Source organism: Harpia harpyja, chromosome 2 (genome assembly GCF_026419915.1).
Source record: "Harpia harpyja isolate bHarHar1 chromosome 2, bHarHar1 primary haplotype, whole genome shotgun sequence".
NCBI classification, from domain to species: domain Eukaryota; kingdom Metazoa; phylum Chordata; class Aves; order Accipitriformes; family Accipitridae; genus Harpia; species Harpia harpyja.
This window is the reverse complement of record NC_068941.1, coordinates 78,839,851-78,862,022: the sequence shown is the minus strand read 5'-3', so window position 1 is coordinate 78,862,022 and position 22,172 is coordinate 78,839,851. Positions and strand designations below refer to the sequence as shown.

Below are 22,172 nucleotides of genomic sequence, written 5' to 3'. Positions count from 1 at the left end.
ATTACTGGAAATAAAGTCTGGAGGTGTATCTCTTGCTCACTTATCTTTGGCATATTTAGGATTCGGAGTTTCTGTACCTTGGCAAGCCTGGGCAAGGAACACTTATCCGTGTGCATGCGGTACATTCACTCCCATATAATTACTTCTTGTTAATGCTATGAAATTGTTTTCTTTCATTTTCATATAGTCTCCAGACCTGCAGACATTCAAGCACATGAATAACAGACTCCTAACTTAAATCAGATTACAACTAGGAATAAGGTACTTAGGCATGTGCAGCATCTGGTTGCAGAATTAAGATCATTCATCTCTGGGGTCTTGCGCAATTATTGTATGAGATATATGCATACGGACTATAGGATTTGTGCAATGTGTGCTTCTTTACCTAAGATGAGCAAAAAAGTTTTTAGAAATCAAAGGGTAATCCAGACAGCTAATCCAGCAGCTCCTGCAGTAAGTACATCAGCTCCAAACAATCACCCTATTTACACACTCTGGCATTTAGATGAGGAAACACTGTGAGTATATAGAGTTCATTAACCAGTTCAAGCCAAAAGGAAGTGTGGGCCTATGTGTTTCATCAAAATTAAGGATATTTTTTGGATCGCCCTAAAAAAAATTATATCCGATGTCTGAGAGAGGACAGCATCTTGCAAGACCGCTATTCACCTAGCTTTACCCAACTTGAAAAGAAGTTCATGATTTCTTTAGTGTCTACGAGTTTCATTAACAAGGACATTGACTCAAAACAGTGCATGATGTTAACAACCTTAGTGTAATATGTCGCATTTTAACCTAAATTCCCCACAAATTATCTCATGTATTTTTCTACACGACAGGATGTGTGTATTTCCAGCAGTAAAAATATTTTTCAGTATTTTGCTGAAATAGATTAAAAATCTATTTGCTTAACAGATTAAAAACTGTTCAAATAATATTAACATTTAAACATCATAAAGATTGGATATTTAGACTCCCTGGAGCAGGAAAAATATGTTATTATTGACACTAACCTGCCTATGAGCAGCCCATCCTACTGAACATGTTACTTATTCAGATGCAGATTTATTTCCAAATTCGTAATTCTTACTGATTTTTTAATGATTAGAAGAGTTAATGAACTGAACTTAATATGCTAAAATAACATAAAAAGAGGAGAGAAAAGAGTTTTCCGAATGTTTCTGAAAGTTATTTTTAGTATATAGTCATTAATGTGTTAAGACATGTACAAAAATGCACTAAAGGAGCAGGAATATTTTCCTGCAGGTACTTAGAACCTAATAAATAATGAATGTGGTGGTTAACTACATGGGCAGAGGTACAGAGCATTACCAAGAAAAAAACTGCATAAAACCTGGCCTTTGAACGGGTGTGTACCATTGTTTTTAATATATAAAAACACTTGAACATACTCAGCTGCGTGTGAAGAGAAAACAAAAGTAGTAAGCGAGCTTGAATTAACATTATATTTTCAAATGAAACAGATTTAAATATTGCCAAGAGCAGTGAGAGCATCTGGAGTCGGGTGGAAGGGCAGCAGAGCGAGGTGAGCAGAGCACCGTGACACCCTTCAGTGCTGCTTGAGCAGCCACAGAGGTTTGTGCAGGTCTAGAGAGCTGAAGTAAGACCACCACCAAGGCTTCTCCCTGCCCGGCGGCGACCCACCTCGAGCCTCAGGCTGCCCGTGTTGGGCGTGAGGGTCGAAAAGTTCCAGCGGGTCGTACGGGTCGTACATGTCTTCCATCGACCGGCGGAGGAGCTTGTTGGGCCAAGCCTCAACAGGTCGCAAGACAAAGTCGACTCGCCCGGCCCGTTTCATCTTGGCGGGAAGGGTGACCCTCTTCATCACCCGGCTGTATCCCGCGGCTTGGGCGCTGATTATGTATGTCCCTGGAGGCAGGAGTCGCCAGTAGTCTCCATCAGCAGCTTAGGTAAGGTAAAGGCACAACAAAATTGAGCTTAGTTTTTAGCCTTGCATCCTTTACAGTTACATACTCACATACACGTGCATGCACAAGCATTTAGGGGGCAGGTTTTGAAGGGTTCTCAGATTTTGATTTGGGTTTTGAAAAAAGTTCGGACGCAAACTCTTGAATGACAAAAAGAGGCTCCACCTGTGAAAATCTGGCTTTTGGGAGCTAATGGAGTGAAATTCACATACAAAATGTCAGTAACTGCTGTGCCTGTATCACAGGGAAGGGAAGCTTTCCTTCATGCTGCTTTCCCAGGGGTACAAGGAATAACTCCAAAGAAATCAAATTAATTTAAAACTATGTGAAACTTAAGAAAGTGAAAGCAGAATCCAGGCAGCAATATATATATATAGCATGTCTAAGGAGCTAAGAAATCCCTGCTTTTATTATATTACATTCAATTACTTTGCAGACATTATAGCACATAAGACTATGGAGTTGGAGCTGCAGCTGGTATAAATTGCCATTAGTGTAAAATGGGTGTAAATTTCCTCCAGCTGAAGGTTAGAGCCTGCAGGCAAAAGCAGGGAGTTTTAAAACCGAATATGTATTCTTCATTTTATATTTCCTTTATTTTGAATGGCAAGTTTCTTAGCTCAGTTAATGTTGCTTTAATGCTATTTTCTCATGGAATTTCTCACTCTTTTTTAACACTGAAATTAAAAGGCTTTTTAATCATATGACATTCTTAACCCCACCTAACTCAAGAACAAATACTCCTTTTTCCTTCAATGTAAACACATTTTTTATTTAATTCTTAATTCTTTAAAGGTCTACTGCCAATGGAAAGCCATTGTCTGGGAAGAAGTTTGAAAATGACCCTAATTCATGCCAGAGTCTCCCACCAGCCTCAAGAATCTGCATCATCTCCACTATTGTATCCCCTCTAATGTTAGGGTTTTTTAAAGCTGGAAAGCATCCACTACATTATAAACCATTCTGACTTGCCGAATTGATTCAACAACTATCATTAGAGCAAAATGTTACCATTCATGTCTTCTATTTTGCACTCCTATGGCCTACCCTGTTCTCACTGAAATCAATAATAAAATGAGAGCATTGATTTCAGTGGGAGCCTAAAAGCTCAGAACTTTATGACTGTGAAAATTAACAGTTGCATATGCCTTGATACATGTTTACCAGCTGGCGACAGGTATAAAGTGAACATAATTCAAAGTTCTAGTTTGTTGCATTTGATATAACTGTACTCCAAAATTTGCATATTTTTATGCTTTTCCACATGAACAAAAAAGGTTGCAGGCCCTTCAATCACTGCAGTTATTCCAGTTGTTAAAGTCAGTGTGGATCCTACTCTAATTTCTACACCTTATGCTCACAATATTTCAACTAACTTATTCTATCAGGGCTCTGCACCTTCACGTGCTGAGTTACAGCCCTTGAGCAGGGTTATTGCCATATTCCCCCAAACATGAAACTAAGGTGGATTTCTGAATCTCATTGAAGACACATTGGATTTGATGGGCAGCAGACAGTTCCAGGCAGAAGTTTCAACGGCAAGGACTAAGTCATCCCAGAGACATGACAGACTCAACAGCCTGTTTGACATGTCTTCTCTCTTGTTATACTAGAAACAAACCCATAGTTGAGCCTTCAATTCTCCATTAAGGTGCCATTGCTATCAAATACGACAAGATTTTTGCAGGTTAAGCTCTCAGTGCTTTCACCCCACCCCAGGAAAAAGCTCAAACTAAAAATATTACCTGTGGTGACATCATGCTGGATGCCCCTGACTGAAATACGAGCATTTTTTATTGGGTTGCCAAACTTATCAGACACAATTCCTTTTATCCCTCGATGAACCTGGCAAAGCAAAGCAAAGTTAGATGGGAGTCATTTATTACAGTACCACCTACTCATCTTCCAGAAGGAAACCCCTGTAGAAAGGAAAAAACTTTCAAGATGTTCAGCCCATTATAGAGGCTCTCGGGCAGTAATGCTCCTTCAGCTCACATCCTCTATTTTGGGAGCTCCAAGGGGGCTGAGGGAAAGGGATAACTGAACAAGAGCTTTTTTGGGCTAGGTATGTGGCTCTGCATTGAGCGACCCTTCTCTGCACAGATCACTGGCACCTCATGATCTGACCACAATATTTAAAGACTGTTTCTGAATGTCTGCCCTAGACCCAGAACAAAAAAGAAATGAAAAGTTAAGGCTTTGAAAAACATCTGACACTCTATACACAATAAGAAGGCATTACTTTAGCTACTTGGGACTCATCATCGCTCTGCTGCCTACACTTCACTACATGTCAGAATGTCATGATAGCAGTGTGTGCAATACTTTTCTTCCCTTCTCTACAAGCACAGAACCGAGCTGCTAGAGCTGATGAGAAATGTGCTCGGTGACAAACTAAAGAGCAATGTGAATTCTGTCATATAGGGAGGTGCACAAAGAGCTCACTATATTTGAAGTTCAATAAAACAAACCAAAACAGGAAAAAAAATCCAAGTATTTGAACAGTAAACCTCTTAAGGTTCTTTTTTTGCAACCTCCTGAAATGAAAACGTTTTCTATTGGAAACTCTATATGACCTTTTTAAATGAAAAGTAATTCCATTTCAACTTTTTCCCTGAACTGCTATAATCAACTTGAGCTGTTCTTTACTTCAATTCCCCCCCCAACTCCTTTCTCTTCCTGTCATTTTTCCCTCCCCATTATCCTTTGTCACAAAAGAAGAACAGAAAAAAGAACAAAGCATCAAAATAACAGAAAAAATATATTTGCTTTTTTGTTGGAATATAGAGATGTTTAAAAATAAACATTAAAATATCCAACTTTACAGTAAGTCTTAATATGAAGCTGGAAAAAAAAAATCTAGCATAGTGGCAACAGTTTTTTATTTAAGGTGAGGCTGTGTTGTCACTGTTCTTGTTAAACAACCACTCTGTACTGAGTGGAGCTATTCACTGGAGAGTTTAGGAGCAATTCAGTATAAGGGCTTGAAAACTGTCCCTTAAGAACTATTATGATGAAGCACTGCAATTTGCTTTTCAGCATGGACTTGAGGATTTATCATATGGATAGTGGGTAAATCTGGTCAGAAGACTCATCTCAGACCCAAATTTAATTTACAGTGTAGGCGTACTCAAAGTAGTATGACCTCATCCAACTTCAATAATAATTTTGCAATTACAACATGACAGGATAAAAATGACGAAATTGAAATTTCTTTAACAATATTGATGTGTTTTGCTTTAGTAAATATACTATTTTTCATTTTGCCTCAAGTCTGTGTCACATAAGTTTGGGAGAGTGTTTTGATATCACTTTTGACAGGGAGAAGAGATTGGTGTTTATGAAAATGAATTCTACTTCTGCGTGTTAAGCCAAGTAGATTTGTACACACATCAAACAGCCTGGTATATATCAGAATAAGAAAAGTTTGAATTGGTTATGGCAGACTTAATCCTTATCGGTAGTAATTCAGTCATCCTTATCTACAAGGTTGTTTTGCTTACTGTCCTGCATTTACTCAAAAAGCTTTTCCGGCATAGACTTCTACAGTATCTCACACTATAAAAATCTTTACATCTTGAAGACTTCAGTTGCAATATATATGGATTTAACCCAGCTCCATTTGGATTCACTAAAACTCATTTTCATCAGACAGCTGTAAAATGAAATGAGTTTGGTGGTCTGTACTGTAGACTTTATTGAATGATAATACTTACCACAAGTAGCAAGAGGTTGCTTAGAAAGGCCATAAAAACACTCCTAACAAATTTAAATTACTGCGTACTCTATCAAAATAAGGCATGACAGAAAGCTAATCTACTAATGGCTGAGAGAAAGATGAGCAACTTCTGTTTCTGTATTCACTTACTTATTGTCAATGAGGTATTTGTTTTTGTCGAGCTTAAACTTATTATTAAAAATGACTTTTAAATGGCATGTTTTAATGCTCACAGACATACAGTTGTTCCTTTAGAAGATCAGGCTTCAGATATTTTTTACTTACTTTCATAAAGAAATCAAGCTGAAAAGTGTGGAAAAGGCATTTCTAGCAAGATACTTAGAACCTCCCCATTTTAGTTGAATCTAAATCTCCTGCTGCCATGCAGTAGGGTTTGGGCCAAAAACATGGAATATGGAAAGGAAAAAGTTCCAGGAAGCTCTCTGGAAAGCAGATCTTGGTTTATTCTTCAAGAGAAAGGTTGATTCATATTTTTCTGAATATGTGGGTTTTCTCTAGCATTAAATTTTGGACAGTTGATTTATAATGTTGCATAAAGTATTTATAATCCTCTTTCTCACTGTTTTCAAGGCCTTTACAGTCCTCAATCTCCATCCTTCCTGCAGTATAGGCAAAGTATTATCTGTGTGTCCTGCTAGACAAACCAAGGCACCAGGGCTCCTGATGGAGTGTGATGATTGATTCGGTGCTATCTCAATAACTAACCAGGGAAACTGTAAAGAAACGAAGATTGATAAAGAATGAAAAAGAAAAACTGTAAACCCAAAGGTCTGTAAAAGCAGAGCCGTACCATTTCCATGTAATTCAGAAGGGCATCTCTGTTTTCATGCCAGATTGTAAACAATTCCTCCTCCAAAGGAAACTTTTCACATCCTACCTCCACGGTAACTTCAAAGCAATTTGTGTGAAGGTAATTAAAATCTGCCATACCTATAAGTTTAAAAAGAAAAAGGAGAGATCAAGAACAAGCCATGTAACCCTTAACTGGAGCTTTGCTGTTGCAGTCAGCTGAACGCAGTCCCTGTGGGTGTGGATTAATATATTGTAAAGAGTGTGCATGGCCAATATATAAAAAGTATTCAACAAATTCAGAATTCTACAACTCGCTTCAACTACAAATTAACTAATGACAATGACACTTATTTCAGTAGAAAAAGCATGATTTAAAATTATTATTCACCTGACCAAGAAGTAGCAATAGAGAGATAAGGATTGGTTAATCATGGTAATTGGATAATCGGCTGTATCAGAGGTGATTGCCAAGGGTCACCAGCAAAGAGATGACCTTTTGCCATTAGTATGTCCAAAACTGTTTCTGTACAAAAGACATTGGATATAATTTTCAGAAGAATGTAAGCCGAAGATATTTAAACCTAATTCTCACTCATGCCCCAAAGCTCTCTAAATGCCTATTTTCAACATAATTATTTGGGGATCCAGCTGAGTCCTACTTGAAAACACAACTGAAGCACTGCTGAAAATTTATGAATACTGATATTTCATGATGCCAGTACTTCAGGAATCCTGAAGAAAACTAAATACTATTATTGGGGAAATCAAATTAGCAACCTAAGCACAAATGAAGGGGATGTTTGCACAGTTGTTTTCCCTGAAAAAGAGTTTATGTAAACAGATTGAAAAAGCAGCACTTGCATAGTCTGCAAGATGGATTCAAATTCAAGTCGCTAAGGAATGAGAGCATAGCATTAAGCATGTATTTCTACATTTCAGATTTGAAAACTAGAATGATAGTATATGCAATAATAAATTTGACCCTTGTATAACTTGTTAACTTTCCTCAGGTCATATCAGGGCTGAATACATCCCATGGTATCTGAATTTGAATGTTACCAACATACATTTTGCTACTTAAATCCCATACAAGTTACATTTTGCAGGGGTCTGGCCTGAAAGCAAATTGAAATGAATAAAATTATTTCTTTCAAACCCTTGTGTCTCATAAAGGTCATATAGAGGTTTTACCTCACTTGATATGATGGTAAAGTGGTTTTACCTCCAGTGAAGCTGTACCACTCAGCACCATTTATAATACCTCCGCGTTTCACAAAATTTCCACCACAACGAAGTTCGGATCGATCCGAGATGACTGGATGTGCATCTGCGTAGGCTTTAGCCAGCATTTTAAACATCTGTAACAAAACGGGTTGAAATACATTTGCTTTTACAAACTGTAAACACTGTCATTGTTGCTAGTAACTATTGCTGTTGCAAGCCCAGATGATGAGCCACCCTCTGTCCTCGAGGGCGTTGGAGTGTGTGAACCTCTGTGAAAGGATATTCTGCCAGGAAGTTTTCACTTGCCTTCTTCTCCAGGGTCCTTCTCTGCAATTCAATACATTTAGCCAGAGACAACATTAAATACCAGTGGATTTTGTGATACTTGGCTTCAACCTATCATCTGGGGCAGGAGTAGAGGGCATGTTTGGTTGTACTTCAAGTCTCAGGTTTTAAAGCTGAAATTAGCTCTCTCCATTACGTTTTAGCTCATGCTATTTTTACCCTTTCAAAAATACCTACACCAGCCTCAGCCCAACCAGATCTTCTCAGTAGCTGCTGCTGTTTAAAATGACAGTGTCAATTTGCTTTGCACTTATCACTCTCACAGGACAGCCTGCCAGTTTGATCTCAATGACAGTTGCTTCTTTGTGGGGCAGAAACCATTCCTAAAAAGCGAAGGATAGGATGTAGCAATGGAGGATGTCACCACTGATTTCCTAAGAGTGTTGATACTGATGAAGAGCAGAGGAGTCACCACCCAGAAAGGAAAAGTGACAGGTACATGTAGTGAAGACAGAAGAAACAGCAGTGATCTGTAGAAACCATTTCTTTGAATCAGGTTCCTGTCATTTTTCTCCAATGTTTATTCAAACTTTGTACAGAAATCCCCCCTCTCCTTTTTGTTTATTTGAACCTCATCTACAAAAGCTATAAATTCAGATTTCAACATTGAAATGACAGCAATTATCAGATGCTACTAGATCCTAATACCCAGCATCATGAGTTTCATTGCATATTGCTTAAGATAATATGTGCAAGAACTTGGGTGGCTAAAATCCTATTTTTAGAAGTGATCCTAAAACTTCATCTTTGATATTGTCATAAAGGATAAAGATCAAAATGATTAAGCACACAACTTTGATCTAATATTTATGGATGTTTCTAATAATCACAAAGCTGAGCCAATTATGGGATCAGGTAGGTAACCAAGTGTATGTGTAAAGACAATTTACCAAAATACTTCTGATGACCAGACACTGAAAATCCTGACTTAATATAAAATGCTTTTGCATGTCCTTTGAGTTTGTATGTGTCTAAGTCTCCTTCGGACAATTAAGTCCCCTTCAAAGTTCTGCTGGAAAGAAATGGACGTTAATTAATTATGTTAAGAAGAACTTTTACTGCCAATAGTCTGGGGCCAGGCCTAATATCTTTAAGTTCTACAGGAATTTGGGTCCCAGTTCTGAAACTTCTGTGGCAGATATTTGCTAAAAGTTTAGAAAGTGCCTATGTTAGGAGTATGTTCCTCACCTTTCCCAAAGACATCTGCAGACATTTTATTTCCAGTGACCAAGTCTTTCTTCTCTTGTTTCACACAAAAAGGCATAAGGTTTTTGCCTGTCCACTAGTGCAAGTGAAAGAAGATGTGTGGTAGTGAGAAGAGAAAGTGAGAAATCCAAAATCAAGTGAACTTGATTTAAAAAAAAAAGTTAAGCCTTTTTTTAAAAAAAGTTGAAATGTGCTCAGATACCAATATGCTTATTATCACTTCGCAGCTAATGTATGACTAGTCATGGACCTCAAAAAAGCTTTGACATTTAGGAATAATAAAGTGGAACAAAAAGGGAAAAAAAACCCAGAGGAAGCCTTGATGCTTCATTTGGTAAAATGAGGTCGGTTCTGTTACCCTGGCCAGCTCTTTTACCCCACTGACTGCCACAGGTTGGGTTTTTTAGGGGGAGAGAAGGGAGTATTTCCATTCACCAAAGGGAATGCATTTGACTTGGTGTGCACCTTTCTGCTCCAGTGAGCACAGGCATCAATGCAGCTTCTTGTGCAACACAAAACAACAAGAGCCTGCTAAAAACATCCATCTCTGCAAAAGCCGAAAAATGGGAAAGTTCTGGATTAGGTGGGCTGAACCAGATGCAAGACTGTGAGTGGAAGGACATGGTCCAGCTTTGAGACTCCTTGATCTCAGCAGGTACCAGCCCAGGCTGTGATGCAGGCTAAAGAGTCTTGAAATCCGCAGTGTCTTGGAGCAGGTGCCAAGAGGATCCTTGTGTTACCACACATACACCATGGGGGACACAGGGAGGTGGCAGCACCCAGATGCGTTTTCAAACAGGGCAACCTGGTCTGAATATACAACGCGGAATTTGACTTTTAAATTTCTGGCCACTATCTGCATTGCAGCGTTTCACCCTGGGCTGCAGCCAAGGGTGCAAACTTGCCTCATTTCCCCTTGCACTGCAAATTCGGCAGGTTAGCAGTCAGAACAACGGTTATGGCTAATGTGTGGCAGGTAAAACAAGCTGCTATATTTCAGGATGCAGGTTCCCCAGCAGCAGCAGCTGCAGGTGACATTACTTAAATGCCTGTCACTTCACAGGTACAGGTTTTTTAACTTTCTGGGCAAAATTTAAAGTGATACTGATAGTGTTGTTAAGGTTCCTGTACTGACTCATTTGAAAAAGTGGTTTTAATTGAGGACATCCCTAGCCCTCCCCTGTAGGTTTTAAACTTCCAAGTTTGTAGCTAACTTCCCAGGCTTTGCAGCCACTGACTGCAGCAGTCACCAGTGTGAGGTCATCTGTCTTACACTATCGCAAACCAGGGATGCCATTCACACTTGCCCACCTGTGTACTGCATCGGGATGGAGCACTTTGTCCGTGTGACTGCATCGTTTCACTCGAAACACACAGGCTGTCCCTGACTGGAGATGATGGAGGGACTGCTGCTCCACAGGTGAACTGCTTGGTAAGGCACACACGGCCATATTCCTCCACCATGTACGCATAAATCAAAATACCCCTAGCCCAGGTGATGGGATATAAGTGCACAGGTTTCTGATTTGCCCTAGTCCTCGCCAAGAGTTTCTTTCATTACCACCCACCAGATATTTCTTTTTACTGTGCAGTGCCTAGTTTATTTTACTGCTAAATCATTGTCATACATGCATAGTCAGTAGGTATCCTACAGCTCAGAAGAAATGGATTGATAGGGAAAAAGTTTAATAGTCATAAATATTTAAATATTTAATATGTGCTGGTGAGAACTGTCACTTTAGAAGTAGTCAGCCCAAAGATATGCTCAAAGATAACGGATGCTTCAAGTCAAAGATCAACTTCTGACTATTTTCAGCTGCTGTTTGTTATATAAAGAATCACTTTTTCTTAAGAGGCCAGGGACACTTTTAGCATATGCTAGAAGGCTGAAAAACTAGCTGTTCTCCTAGTGGGCATGTCGGCAATGAATACTAGATTGAGGAAACCAAAGGGAAATAGGAAAGATGGCAAAAAATTTCACAGAAGATTTACAGTGAGTCCCAAATGGGGCACTTTCCAGGGACGAAAGGGGAAAACCATTCCCGTTCATCTGACCTGGAATAAATGTTACAAGGCTGCCACCATATGGCAGCCGGTCTTTTTTTTTTCCTACAGATTTCAACAGAAAATAACACTGCTGGTCAGGCTTGTTCCTTTTCTTCTGGAAATCAGTGGTAAAAATATCACAGCCTACACCCTTTAAATAGTAAAATCCTGGCTTTTCCTAACCTGTGCCTTGTGAAATCATGTGTGGCCCCACAAAACATGGATAAATCTTTACAGATCAAGCTGATAGTGTGTAAATGATCCTATTTTTTAAAGCACATTAAATAGGTGTATAAATCATATTATATATATATATACATGCATTATATATACAAACGTGTGATTTATTGCATATTTAATACATACTTGCATGCATACATGTATACACATGTATACAATCTAAATAAATCAAAGTTTGTTACTTGTTAAAAGAAAAAGTTTCCATAGTTCCACACGTGAAGACCATATCGATATGCTCACCTTGCAAAAACAATATTACCTTCTCATCAGGTGTAGGGGAGAACATTTTTTCTTCCATAGGATGCCTCGAATAGTCGTAAGGATAGGTCACAACCAGCTCACCCCCATGGAGGCTGGCAGAGAGCACGAATGGGATAGATCTCAACCACTTCATGACTGCTTTCGTCTCAGGGGCCACCTGAAATCCAGGAGAAAAACAAAAAAGCTGTGAGTAGTCATGCAGCTCTGAAGGGATTTGATCCTGGGCAGGATGAAGCCCAGAGGAGAAGGTAGTGTGTCAGAAAGGAGAATGCTGAGGCTTTTTGGCTCTTCCATCCCAAAGGTTAATGGGGGAAGAGCCTCAGTTTGCTCCAGGGAACAGATGAGACACACTGTTCACTGTGGAAAAAATGAAAAAAAAAGAAAGAGAAACTTTGATAAAAGAATAACTTTTTATTACAATGACATTTTCAGCAGCTGAAAGTGATGATAGCAGCATTTTAGGCTTGAAAAATTGTGGCGTTGTAACCCTACTTGCAAACCAAACTCCTTATTGGATTTCATCTCCGAATCAGCAGGATTTACTTTGGGTGGGTAAACTGGAATATGGGGATCAATTTGTAATTCTCAGCACTTGTTGGAAATACATTGTCTCATTTGCTGTCCTTTGGTCCAGGTTCATCTGCAAATAAATGAAAGGTAATGTCTATAAAACACAGCAATGACTGCAGTTTACCTGCAGTGAACTGCCGCAGTTAAGTCACAAAATTCGTCTTTCTGACAGTCCGTGCTCAGTAACGGTGGCCAAGGGAGTGGGCACTGGACTGCCAGAGATGCTCAGGCACCCATCTCGCCCTGCATGCCGGAGGCTCCTTCATCCCCTTGTTCTGGGGACCTGCTCCGGTGTGAGTTAATTCTTAGGGGTAACAGTGTCATCTGGTGGCCGGTCCCTGCAAGCCCAGACACACGCCAGTGCCCTCGGAGGAGGTGAGGTTCTTTTCCTTGCAGCTTGTGAAGTTACCAGGGGGAAAGTGGGTGAGGGCAGAGGCTGCTAATCCGGACTCTGCTTTGCACAAGTGCAGATACGCAGGTTTTTAAAAAAATTAGCAAGATCCTTTATGATGGACTTAGTTCAGCATCTACATCGGACAGCTAACATTGCATGCCACCCTTTGCTTTGATTCCATCAGCCATTAGAAAATCATCCAGCCAGGGTCCCAGAGTGGCTAATGACCAGTAACAGTGAATCAAGTCAGCAATGTGCAGGAAAAAAACACAAAATAAACAAACAAAAACCAAACCGAACCAACCAAAAAACCTAAAGACCTAGACATTAGATTTGCAATAATAGTAATTCCTGTTTTCTTTGGATCAGTCCCAATTCTGCTATTGGTAAATCACAGCTTTGGGGATGGAGTGGGTAACACAAACACGTGTGGAGCAGAGAAAAACACTGTGAAGCAAAGCTGCACCATGGATGTATTACAGCTCCCAGCAAGGAGGTAGAAAGCAAACAGTCTGAGTAAAAAGCTGTGTCTAAATACAGTTTTACCTGGAATGTTTTAAGAAGACATCACCCCGCCCATTTCTGACCTAGGCATGAGGCTACCTCCCTTCAGATGCCATAGTTATTAACTGAGTCCTCCTAGTTTTCAGGTTTCCTTAAAATGCCATTCTGTAGTTGTTGAGCTGAACTAGTCCTTCCAGCCACTGCAGAGGTGCTATTTGAAAAGGCTGTACCTTGTACTTGGGAAGAAATAGGAACCTGAGGGTTCCCACTGCTGTAAGGTGAATCACTAAAGCAGTAATTTCTGGTTAGTGCATGGACACAAGTCAGATTGTGCCACTTGTCCTCAGGAGAAACAGGCCAGGTCCATTTTTTCTGTCAACCTAGCAGTAGCCTCTGAATCTCTGTGTCACAACCCTTTCAATCTCGGTATTATAAACAGGCAACTTAAATGTAAGATGAGATGTAACAGGTAAAGTCTGACCAACTCAGAAATGCACAGAATGCACTTTGCACACCAGAAACCTAACCAAGTTTTTTTCATAACTGGGAAGATTACACACAGAGTTTCCATGAAGGGCATGACCTGAAAAACATTTTTTAAAAGGCAGGTAAAGGGCATCCTGAAAGGAAAGGACAAATGCTCTGCACTTTTTGCAGTCTCACACACCCACTTACACAACACAGAGGTGGGAGAAGAAAACAGCCCACCAGGCTTTGTGACAAGGAACCTGGCAGCATCTGAAGGATGCTACCTGCAGCAGTCAAAGTATTTGCTTTTCTAGTCTTTGCACAATGCCCTGGTTTGGTCTGATAATGACCTTCATCCCAAGGGAATTTGGGACTGAACCAGCCACTCCCACCTGAACCCCGAAAGTGCTTTGTTCATCCTTTGAGCCCATCTCTTCTGAAGAGAAGAGCCCAGGTGGTTTGTAAGGGGCTGCGAGCAGCACTGCCTGCTCCAGGGATCCCTGTTTGGGGGTTCATGGGGTGGCTGAGGATCTGGCACCAAGCCCGTGCCCTCCAAGCCCCGCAGCACCAGCACTGCCCAGGAAGATGCTGCCCCAAACTCTCAGCAGCTCCCTGCCCTGCCTGCAGCTGCCCCAGCTCCTGCTGCCCAGCCAGAGAGGGCATGCCTGATGCCAGAATCAGCCCTGCTTCCAAACAGCAGTCTTGGGCCTCGGTAAAAAGATTTTTAAGTTGCTTCTGCAACTCAGTGGGCAAGGGTGAAATGCACAGTTTTATTTAGAGAGCTCCTAAATTCAGTCCCTCCCCCTGATTAGCCAACTCGCTCACTAGTTACCTGCATAAGCCACGAGACACTGCTGTGTCACAGAGCCAACGTCTTATTGAAGTGAAGTTGTGGAAAATCAGGAGTTTCAATGTCACTATTTTTATCCTAATAGCATTTCAGTGACATCATGTACGGTGATTAAGGCTTTGAAATGTGTACATCCTGGTTCAGCTCCACCAGATGAGCTATCTGTGTCACTCTGGCCTTTGACTATTCATAGACTTCTCCTTTAATGTGGGTTTTGTGGGTTTTGATTTTTTTTTTCACCAGGGCTCTTGCTTTTTAGTCAGAGGGGATCAATTTTAAAGCATCCATCTCACAAGAACAATTTGAGGCACAATTAGAAAACAGCTGAATTATTTCTGCATAAGTACAGGGAATGGCCACTACCCTTTTTAAACCTGAATGTCATTTCTGTCGATTATACTGCAATTAGTCACTGTTTCCATGGCTTTCAAAGATTTTTTTTTTCCCTTTTAGAAGCAACCAGACTCATTTTCCCAAAGACTATGCCAGCCTTCACTGGCACATACTTCTAAATTCTGTTTGAATCAAGCCAATTTAACTGACTTCATTTCAGATGAAGCCTGCAGCCTCTCAGTCTGAGCCCTCAGACCACTTATTACAATAATTCATAATAGTGGGGAACAAAACACACCGTACAGCAAGGGTTACGGAGAGGCAAGAGCTCTCCTGAGTCTATGGGATTGGCTGGGAGCTCACTTTCCATTTTCTGATCTTTATACAATGCCCTGCAATACTCAGATAATTGCTTTAATAAGGCAGGTAATAAACACTATTAAGTAAATGAAAGCTGAGAGGCTGGTGTTGAAACATCCAGTCTAATGCTTTTGCATGCACAAAGCCAACTACTGTAAGAGCCACAGGTTCATCTGCCTGACAAAATTGAAGCTCATTATGGGACAGCTGATTTGGCTGTCCTGTGATACCACCGGCAGAGGAGAGGGACACGAGGCTGTGAGACCGCTTCATGCCAGGTTTCTGAACCATGTGAAACTGCAGCCGGCAAGGAGGTTTTTGTGGTGCCATCCAGGTCACAGGCAAATTAGTTCCCTCATTTGTTCTGCAAAGCATATGGATTTGGAGATGCTTCGGGTGTTGTTTAGGTCAGGACCCACTTTGAGGTCAGGAGAGCATCTAGAGGTTCCCTGAGGAATGAATCACTGGACCACCACCTTATTTCAATTTCTTCTTCAAGAACAAGAAAAGGTTTGCAGGAGAAGGGATGTATTTATAACCCCGGGTCTGCACCCACTGAGGCAGAGCTCAGACCGAGGGTGGTTGTGTGCCAAGGCTTCCTGGTCCCTTGTCTGTGGTGACAGACACCCCAGGGTGACCAGCACGCTGCAGCTGGGGCAGAGCTGGCCGCAGCAGTGGGGGTAACTGTGGGAGAAGTGTTAGGCTGTCTCCATCCAGCCCTCTATAAACTGTTATGATGTTACACAGCATCTAAGAAAGCTAAATACATGGTTGTAAAAATGACTTCTGCAAGCGGCTGTCTACCACCGACCATCCCAAAGACCATCAGAAGGGCCAGGGCAGAAGCAGGACTTGGGGAGGGAGCAGGGAGGTTAGAGCCACAAAATCCAGAGAGTTACTGGGACTCTGGGCTGCACAGTGTGAGGCAATCTCACAGCTTGCACCAGGCACTGGCACAAAGAGGGGTCAAAGCCATGTTTGTCCTTCCTCAGTGGTGCTTGGGCCTTCAACCCTGCACCTCTGGATGCAGAGACCAAGTGAGCGCATGGCTGGAGGGAGATCTCCATCCTTTCCTTCACGCCTCAAAGTCTGCTGCGTGGCCACTACGTCGAGGCCGAAAGGGCAAAAGCAGCCTTCCTGGATACCTCCACGGAAAACCAAAGGCATTTTGAATTACTTTTTTAGGCATGCCAGGCATTCCTGTAGCCTGTCTACACATAGCTCAGGGGACAATACAGCCCATGAAAGAGCTCCCAGGAGACTGGCACCCTCACTACTGATTCTGCAAAGAGCCATGCAAAGAAAGGACTCTTGTCTGGTAAGTAAGTGAGATGTTGCAGACACAATCTGACTCATCAGCTATATCTGTGGACAGGCTGGTGGCAGTGCTTGGTGGCTGAGCTATACAACCTTGGCAGGAACAGAAGTAAGTGGCTGTGAGTTCGTGTTCCTAAGACAGGGAACATCTCCCTGTAAGCATCTCCCCCAGGAAAGCACGTACATCGATGTGGGTCAAAAAGCCTGGCAGCTAACAGACCTGCAATTGCGTGGATTGGCCAACCTTGACAAGGTTAAGGGCAAGCCAACACTTGCTCTCAAATCAGGAACCCAGTGAGAAGCTGTTACCAAGAGAGATGGGCTCTGCAAGAGGGTCTGAAATAGCACAATGACTCCCAGTAAGCTAGAAACATATATATATGTTTGTAATGACTTGTCTTATTATATATTTTTGATGTAGCACATTATTCTGAGTAAACAGTACTTAATGTTACAAAAGCTGTCAGGTTGCTGACTAATGGAATAATCTTGTTTTGCTCTATGGGAACAGGATGACAGATACTGAACTAAAATGAGCCATCTTCAAAGAATTGCTGTGAAACGCAGGCATCCCCAGCTGAAGTCCCGTCTTTAGAGGATGGGGAAGGGGGTTTCCTAAAAAGATAACAGGGATGGCTCCAAGACTCAGTCCTACGTGGGAAAGCAAACCCGCTGGGAGACCAGGTAAGACTCTGTAGTGCATCCAGCTCAGAGCTCATACCTGCAGTGCTCAGGTTGCCTCTGCAAACAATGTGGTGTCAAGCCAGGTATCTGCAAGGCTGAGCCTAATCCTGCTCCCAAGATTCTCTGTATTCATTCATACACCATTCATTTGTTGAAGAAAAGTTTCAGTTTGATATCTATACATGGTTCTCAGATGTACAGCTATAAAAACTACCATACACAAGTGGAGTGAATCAGAACTATTATCGCTCTAGACTTTTCTCCTAAAATCCCCTTTTGTTCCAGCTGTTTTCATTGGACCTTAGACTCTTCTCCACATGCTCTCAACCCTTCTTTCCCATCTGAGGCTCTGTACTCTACTTGCATTTACCAGCTCACTGTTATCTGTCATTATTCAGTTAAAAGTTGGAAACTATTAAGCTTGTGACCTTATACTCATGTTGCAATCCAGTGACATGAGCTGGGATCTGTATGATAACATGCATAAAACAGAATAAACTTCTTGAGCTTAGTTATGTCAAAAATCAATGGTCTAATACAGTGTGCATTACTGAGCTTCTCACAGCTTTGCATCCTCATGTGTACATTATCCTGAGGAAGTGAGGTGCTTTTATCCAGATTTCACTACTGTGAAATGGGGTTTCAAAACCCTGGGGCAGCATCAGAGATGCTTTTGGGATCTAGACCTGGCCTCATATGAGATCACCTGCAGCAGAGTAGAAAACTGACGTATGGTCTCTCAAATCTTCTGCTAATGCACCAGCTGCTGAAACAACCCTGTTCCCCACCCGTCTGAGGCTTTGTGCTAGCTATAAAAATTGAATTAGAATAAAATGAGTTTAAAAGCAGCAGAAAAGCAGAGCTCCCAATATCAGAACTACTGATTTGGCTTCCTGTGTTTCTTCTTTCAAGGGGAGCTAAGTTCCATTGCAAGTTGTTAGTGTTGGGGGCTGCCGGGCTGCCAGTGACACAGGTAGGACTGAGCTTTGCATTCCTGGACATCACGTAACACGAAGCTTAGTGATGATGAGTGCCAGGCCCTGCAGTGCTGCCTCCATCCTGCTCCCTGGGACTGGAGGCAGCAGCAACTCTCCCTTCCAGCACCACTGCAGCTTGACAGGCTGTTTCCATTGCTCCAGCTGGTTACAGTCATTTATAAACATCCTTTTTGTGGAAGTTGATGCCATATAAGTTCACATGAAGCCTTTGTATGTTCTCCAAGACAGAAACTGCTATTGCATCAAACCTGTGCAGAGCTTAGTGTAATGAGAGCCAAATCCATTAAGTCTTTAACATGCTACCACAGTTTAAATCACTAATAATGAATCATTACACCCTTGTGACCCTCTCCTAACAGTCATTATTCTTAGACTAAAATAGAAAAATCCAAATTATCCGCAAATTTTCCCAATGATTTGTGACACCTGCCTCTTTGCCCAGACCTACACCATGAATTTTGATGTCAATTCTGAGCCTGTCCAGTTTAGACCTACTTATAAAATCTGATTACCAGAGAATAACTTCAGACCAGGCAATCTCAGTTTCTTAATTCCTGAGTTGTTCTGTAGTATATGTGATTTATAAAATCTGTAATTCATACCTTACCCCACCAGTAGGATTGTGGAATGGGGATGTGGTCAAGGCGGGCCCCACGAATCCCAGCTCTGCTGTAAGCCTCAGACGTCAAATCAGGGAAATTTCTGTTCAGGTCCAAGTTCTGAGCTGTCTGTCGTCCAATGACCCATCCATTGTAACCAGCTCCCTAATTTGTAACATAGAAGCCAAACTCAGAATTACTTCCTGTCTCAAAATAACACTTTGTGCAAATTGTTTAAAATGCCATTTTAATCAAGGGGAAGTTTTAAAAGAAGTGAACTGAAAATGTCTGTCCTGTTAAAAAACCACACATTAATCATTTTTTATCCCCATGAACACTAACGCACTAACTAGCATGCAGGAAGCATTTCACTCACCAGAGACGTGACTCATGAGAGGAACACAGCAGCTTCTTACTCAGCACAGAGCAGCATGCAGAGTGGGTTAGAGGGGGAGAAAAAGAAAATACAGCTGACGCTGCGAGACAGGATCAGGGAGAATGCAATAACCCCAGACTCATAAAACAGACAGAGCTCACCACATGAGCAAACACAGAAGAAGAAAGGCCTTATTTTCATGCTAATGGTGCTAGTGATAAAAGTGAGATGAAAAGAAGAAGGTCAGGTAACATAAAATAGAAGATTTGCTTTCACAGGTCTCCTTCAGACACCAGCTGATCTCTGAAAATTGCCATCCGTTATGAAAGTGTGACAGTACAGAAAACATTCACATTTTATTATAACTGCTCTTTTAAAAGAGGAAGACCACCTATTCCACAGTATTAAACTACATTTACTTATAAAATAATTTAACAGTCATTACAGTGAGTCAGTGGGCATTTTGTTCTAGAACTGATAGCAGAGAGGGCTAAATGTGTGAAAAAGTAACAGTCATTCCCACGTCATTGCATGCAGGCAGCAAAAATGACAAATATGGCTCTGATTTCCTCTTAGCTCTGTTCACATCATCTTTGGAAAGCAACCTACCACCAAACCAGCCTGGGATTCTGGCTGCTGATTATTAACATTCCCTTCCATATGTGACACTTCCCTCCCAGTTTGTCCCTTCCCATGGGGAATTTTAGAAACATAAAGCCCTGAACATTTCCTTATAAAAAGTCTTTTACCTCTTCTGCAGCCAGTTCATACCCATCAGGGTTGAGTGAAGGTAGGAGATGAATTCTGGTATTATTAATCAAGGTCTGGATGCGAGGGTTCCCGAGAAGATACTCCGAACACAGATACTGTGCGAGGTATATTAGCAGTTCTTTCCCCACAACTTCATTTCCATGCATATTGCCAATGTACTTAAATTCTGGCTTGACTGTGGAATATGAAGTAATGAGAGGCTTTAATTTGATTATATCTGGATGGCTTCCAAAAGCAGAGTAACCCAAATAGCTTACTGATGAGTCAGAAAGTTTTATTTACACTAATTCAATGCATATGTTCCTGTAAATAGCACACCAGTTCCAGGTGAATTTCCCTCCATTACAAGTCAGTTCAGTGACAATTTGAATAGTGTGAAATCAAGTAAGTCCATACTTAAGTAAGAGGCAATTGTTGCTCTGAGCTTTTGCTGGACTCATCATTAATTGTGAACAAAGAATGCTGCAAACAAAAACGTCAAGCCATGGCTGGCAAGGAACAAAATACACCCCTGGCACTCTCACTTACCTTGGGCGGCTTCAATGCCTTATATTGTCACAGATCCTAGAAACGACCTGCAGATGTGTAATGTATTACCCCTCTATTTGGAACAGAAATTAGGTCGTGCATAAAAAGTGGCTTTTAGGCTAAATAGCCTTGGAATAAGACTATTAGAAACATATAACTTCACAATTACCTGCAGTTATTCTCTGTTTCCATCCTTCTTTAGAGACTAATGGAAAGTAGAAAATAGATGCACGTTGAGGACACCCTTTCCCATCTATCCTTTCATCTTTGTCTTTGATCCTGGCCAGCCTCGAGCACCAGACACTGGAGGAGAGGGCTGGCACAGAGCTACTATGCCAGCTTGCTCAGGCTGGCAAAATCTCCAACTCTAGAGCTATTTGCACCCTCTTTTATGCTATCCTGAGCAGCATGGAGCAACAGATTTAGAAGGAAATGCTAGATAACATGTTAAACTACCTTCTTTTATCATGCTGTATCACAGTTTTAATTGAAAAGCCTAATTCATAGGCTTTGTGTTTTCCTGGCAAATGGAATATCAGCTTGAAAAGACACCTGCAATTTCTTTTCTTTAGACAAGAGAGGAAGGGTGATAGGCCAGGAAATAGTAATGTAGACCTTTGCTCTGTTAAAGATGTCTACTGGGATCTTGACCAAGTTTAAAGGCACCTCAAAACACCTCTATACCATGCAAGGCAGCGTGGCCGGGAGAAAACAAAGCTAACACCAGTCTTCACCGTCTTCTCTGACTCCCCTGCAGCATAGCACACAGAGGACACAGTAGCTTGACCTGAGATGATAATCTCAATAAAGTATTAAGTCAGGTGTAGTTCAGGTCTGCTACACCACTGAGGCTGCTTTGATGCTGGAGCTGGTCTGATCAGAAGCAACCTGAGACTCTTGGTATGCAGCAATGGCCATACCAGTCCACTGGATTCAGCCAGGTACTATATTTGAGCGGGGAGCTGGTAACTGGAAAATAATACCTAATACTCCCCAAGAAAATGATCTACACTTTGAAGAATTTAGAACATTTAAAAATCTGGCCCTTGCTGTCTCAGTGATGAATCTACAAAATAGAGATCAGCACTGTTCCCCTTTGCAGAAAAGTTGCGAGGACTCATATCCTAAAGGTGTTCAGGCGCTCTGATAACATAAATTCCTTGTATCACTCACCTGTTACACTGACAGGTATTGCACTGACCTGAATCTCTGGTCAGGAGTATTGTTTTCTGTGTTGCATTGCCCTTTTTTGATGTCAATGTCCTTCTGTATCTGAGGCCTTCTCACAAGTTGCATGTATTTTAGGATGTGAAGGACTATGTTTAGACTCGGGACAGGCATTACTTGTAGGAAGTGTGTAGGGTTTGATGGTCCAGCGATAAATAAAAGGAGACTGAGGAAGTGGTAGATGATGGAGAAGGCAGGTCAGTAACAGAAAACTATCGCAACTTCTTTGTACGCTGGGCACAAATAAATAATAGCCATATCACTGCAACCAAGTACTCCGTCATACATCTAGGAACAAGGAATGTCAACCATGGTCATAAATGGAGGTCAATAAAGTTAGGAAATTGCAACCAGACTGTAACTGCTATAGTGAATCATCAGCTATCACTGT

The 22,172-nt window shown here is 41.3% G+C and overlaps 1 protein-coding gene across 1 annotated transcript in view; it reads right to left on the bottom strand.

Moving 5' to 3' along the window:
* Positions 1 to 1,323: 1,323 nt before the first annotated feature.
* Positions 1,324 to 22,172, bottom strand: part of CPZ (carboxypeptidase Z) — a 36,298-nt gene continuing 15,449 nt past the window's right edge. The window contains exons 5-11 of the mRNA XM_052780585.1: positions 20,005 to 20,201; positions 18,883 to 19,044; positions 11,801 to 11,959; positions 7,703 to 7,838; positions 6,479 to 6,618; positions 3,695 to 3,794; positions 1,324 to 1,926 (exon numbers count right to left, since the gene is read on the bottom strand). Coding sequence (XP_052636545.1) covers positions 1,571 to 1,926; positions 3,695 to 3,794; positions 6,479 to 6,618; positions 7,703 to 7,838; positions 11,801 to 11,959; positions 18,883 to 19,044; positions 20,005 to 20,201 — 1,250 coding nt within the window. The 3' untranslated portion in view covers positions 1,324 to 1,570. The remainder of the gene's footprint in view (positions 1,927 to 3,694; positions 3,795 to 6,478; positions 6,619 to 7,702; positions 7,839 to 11,800; positions 11,960 to 18,882; positions 19,045 to 20,004; positions 20,202 to 22,172) is intronic.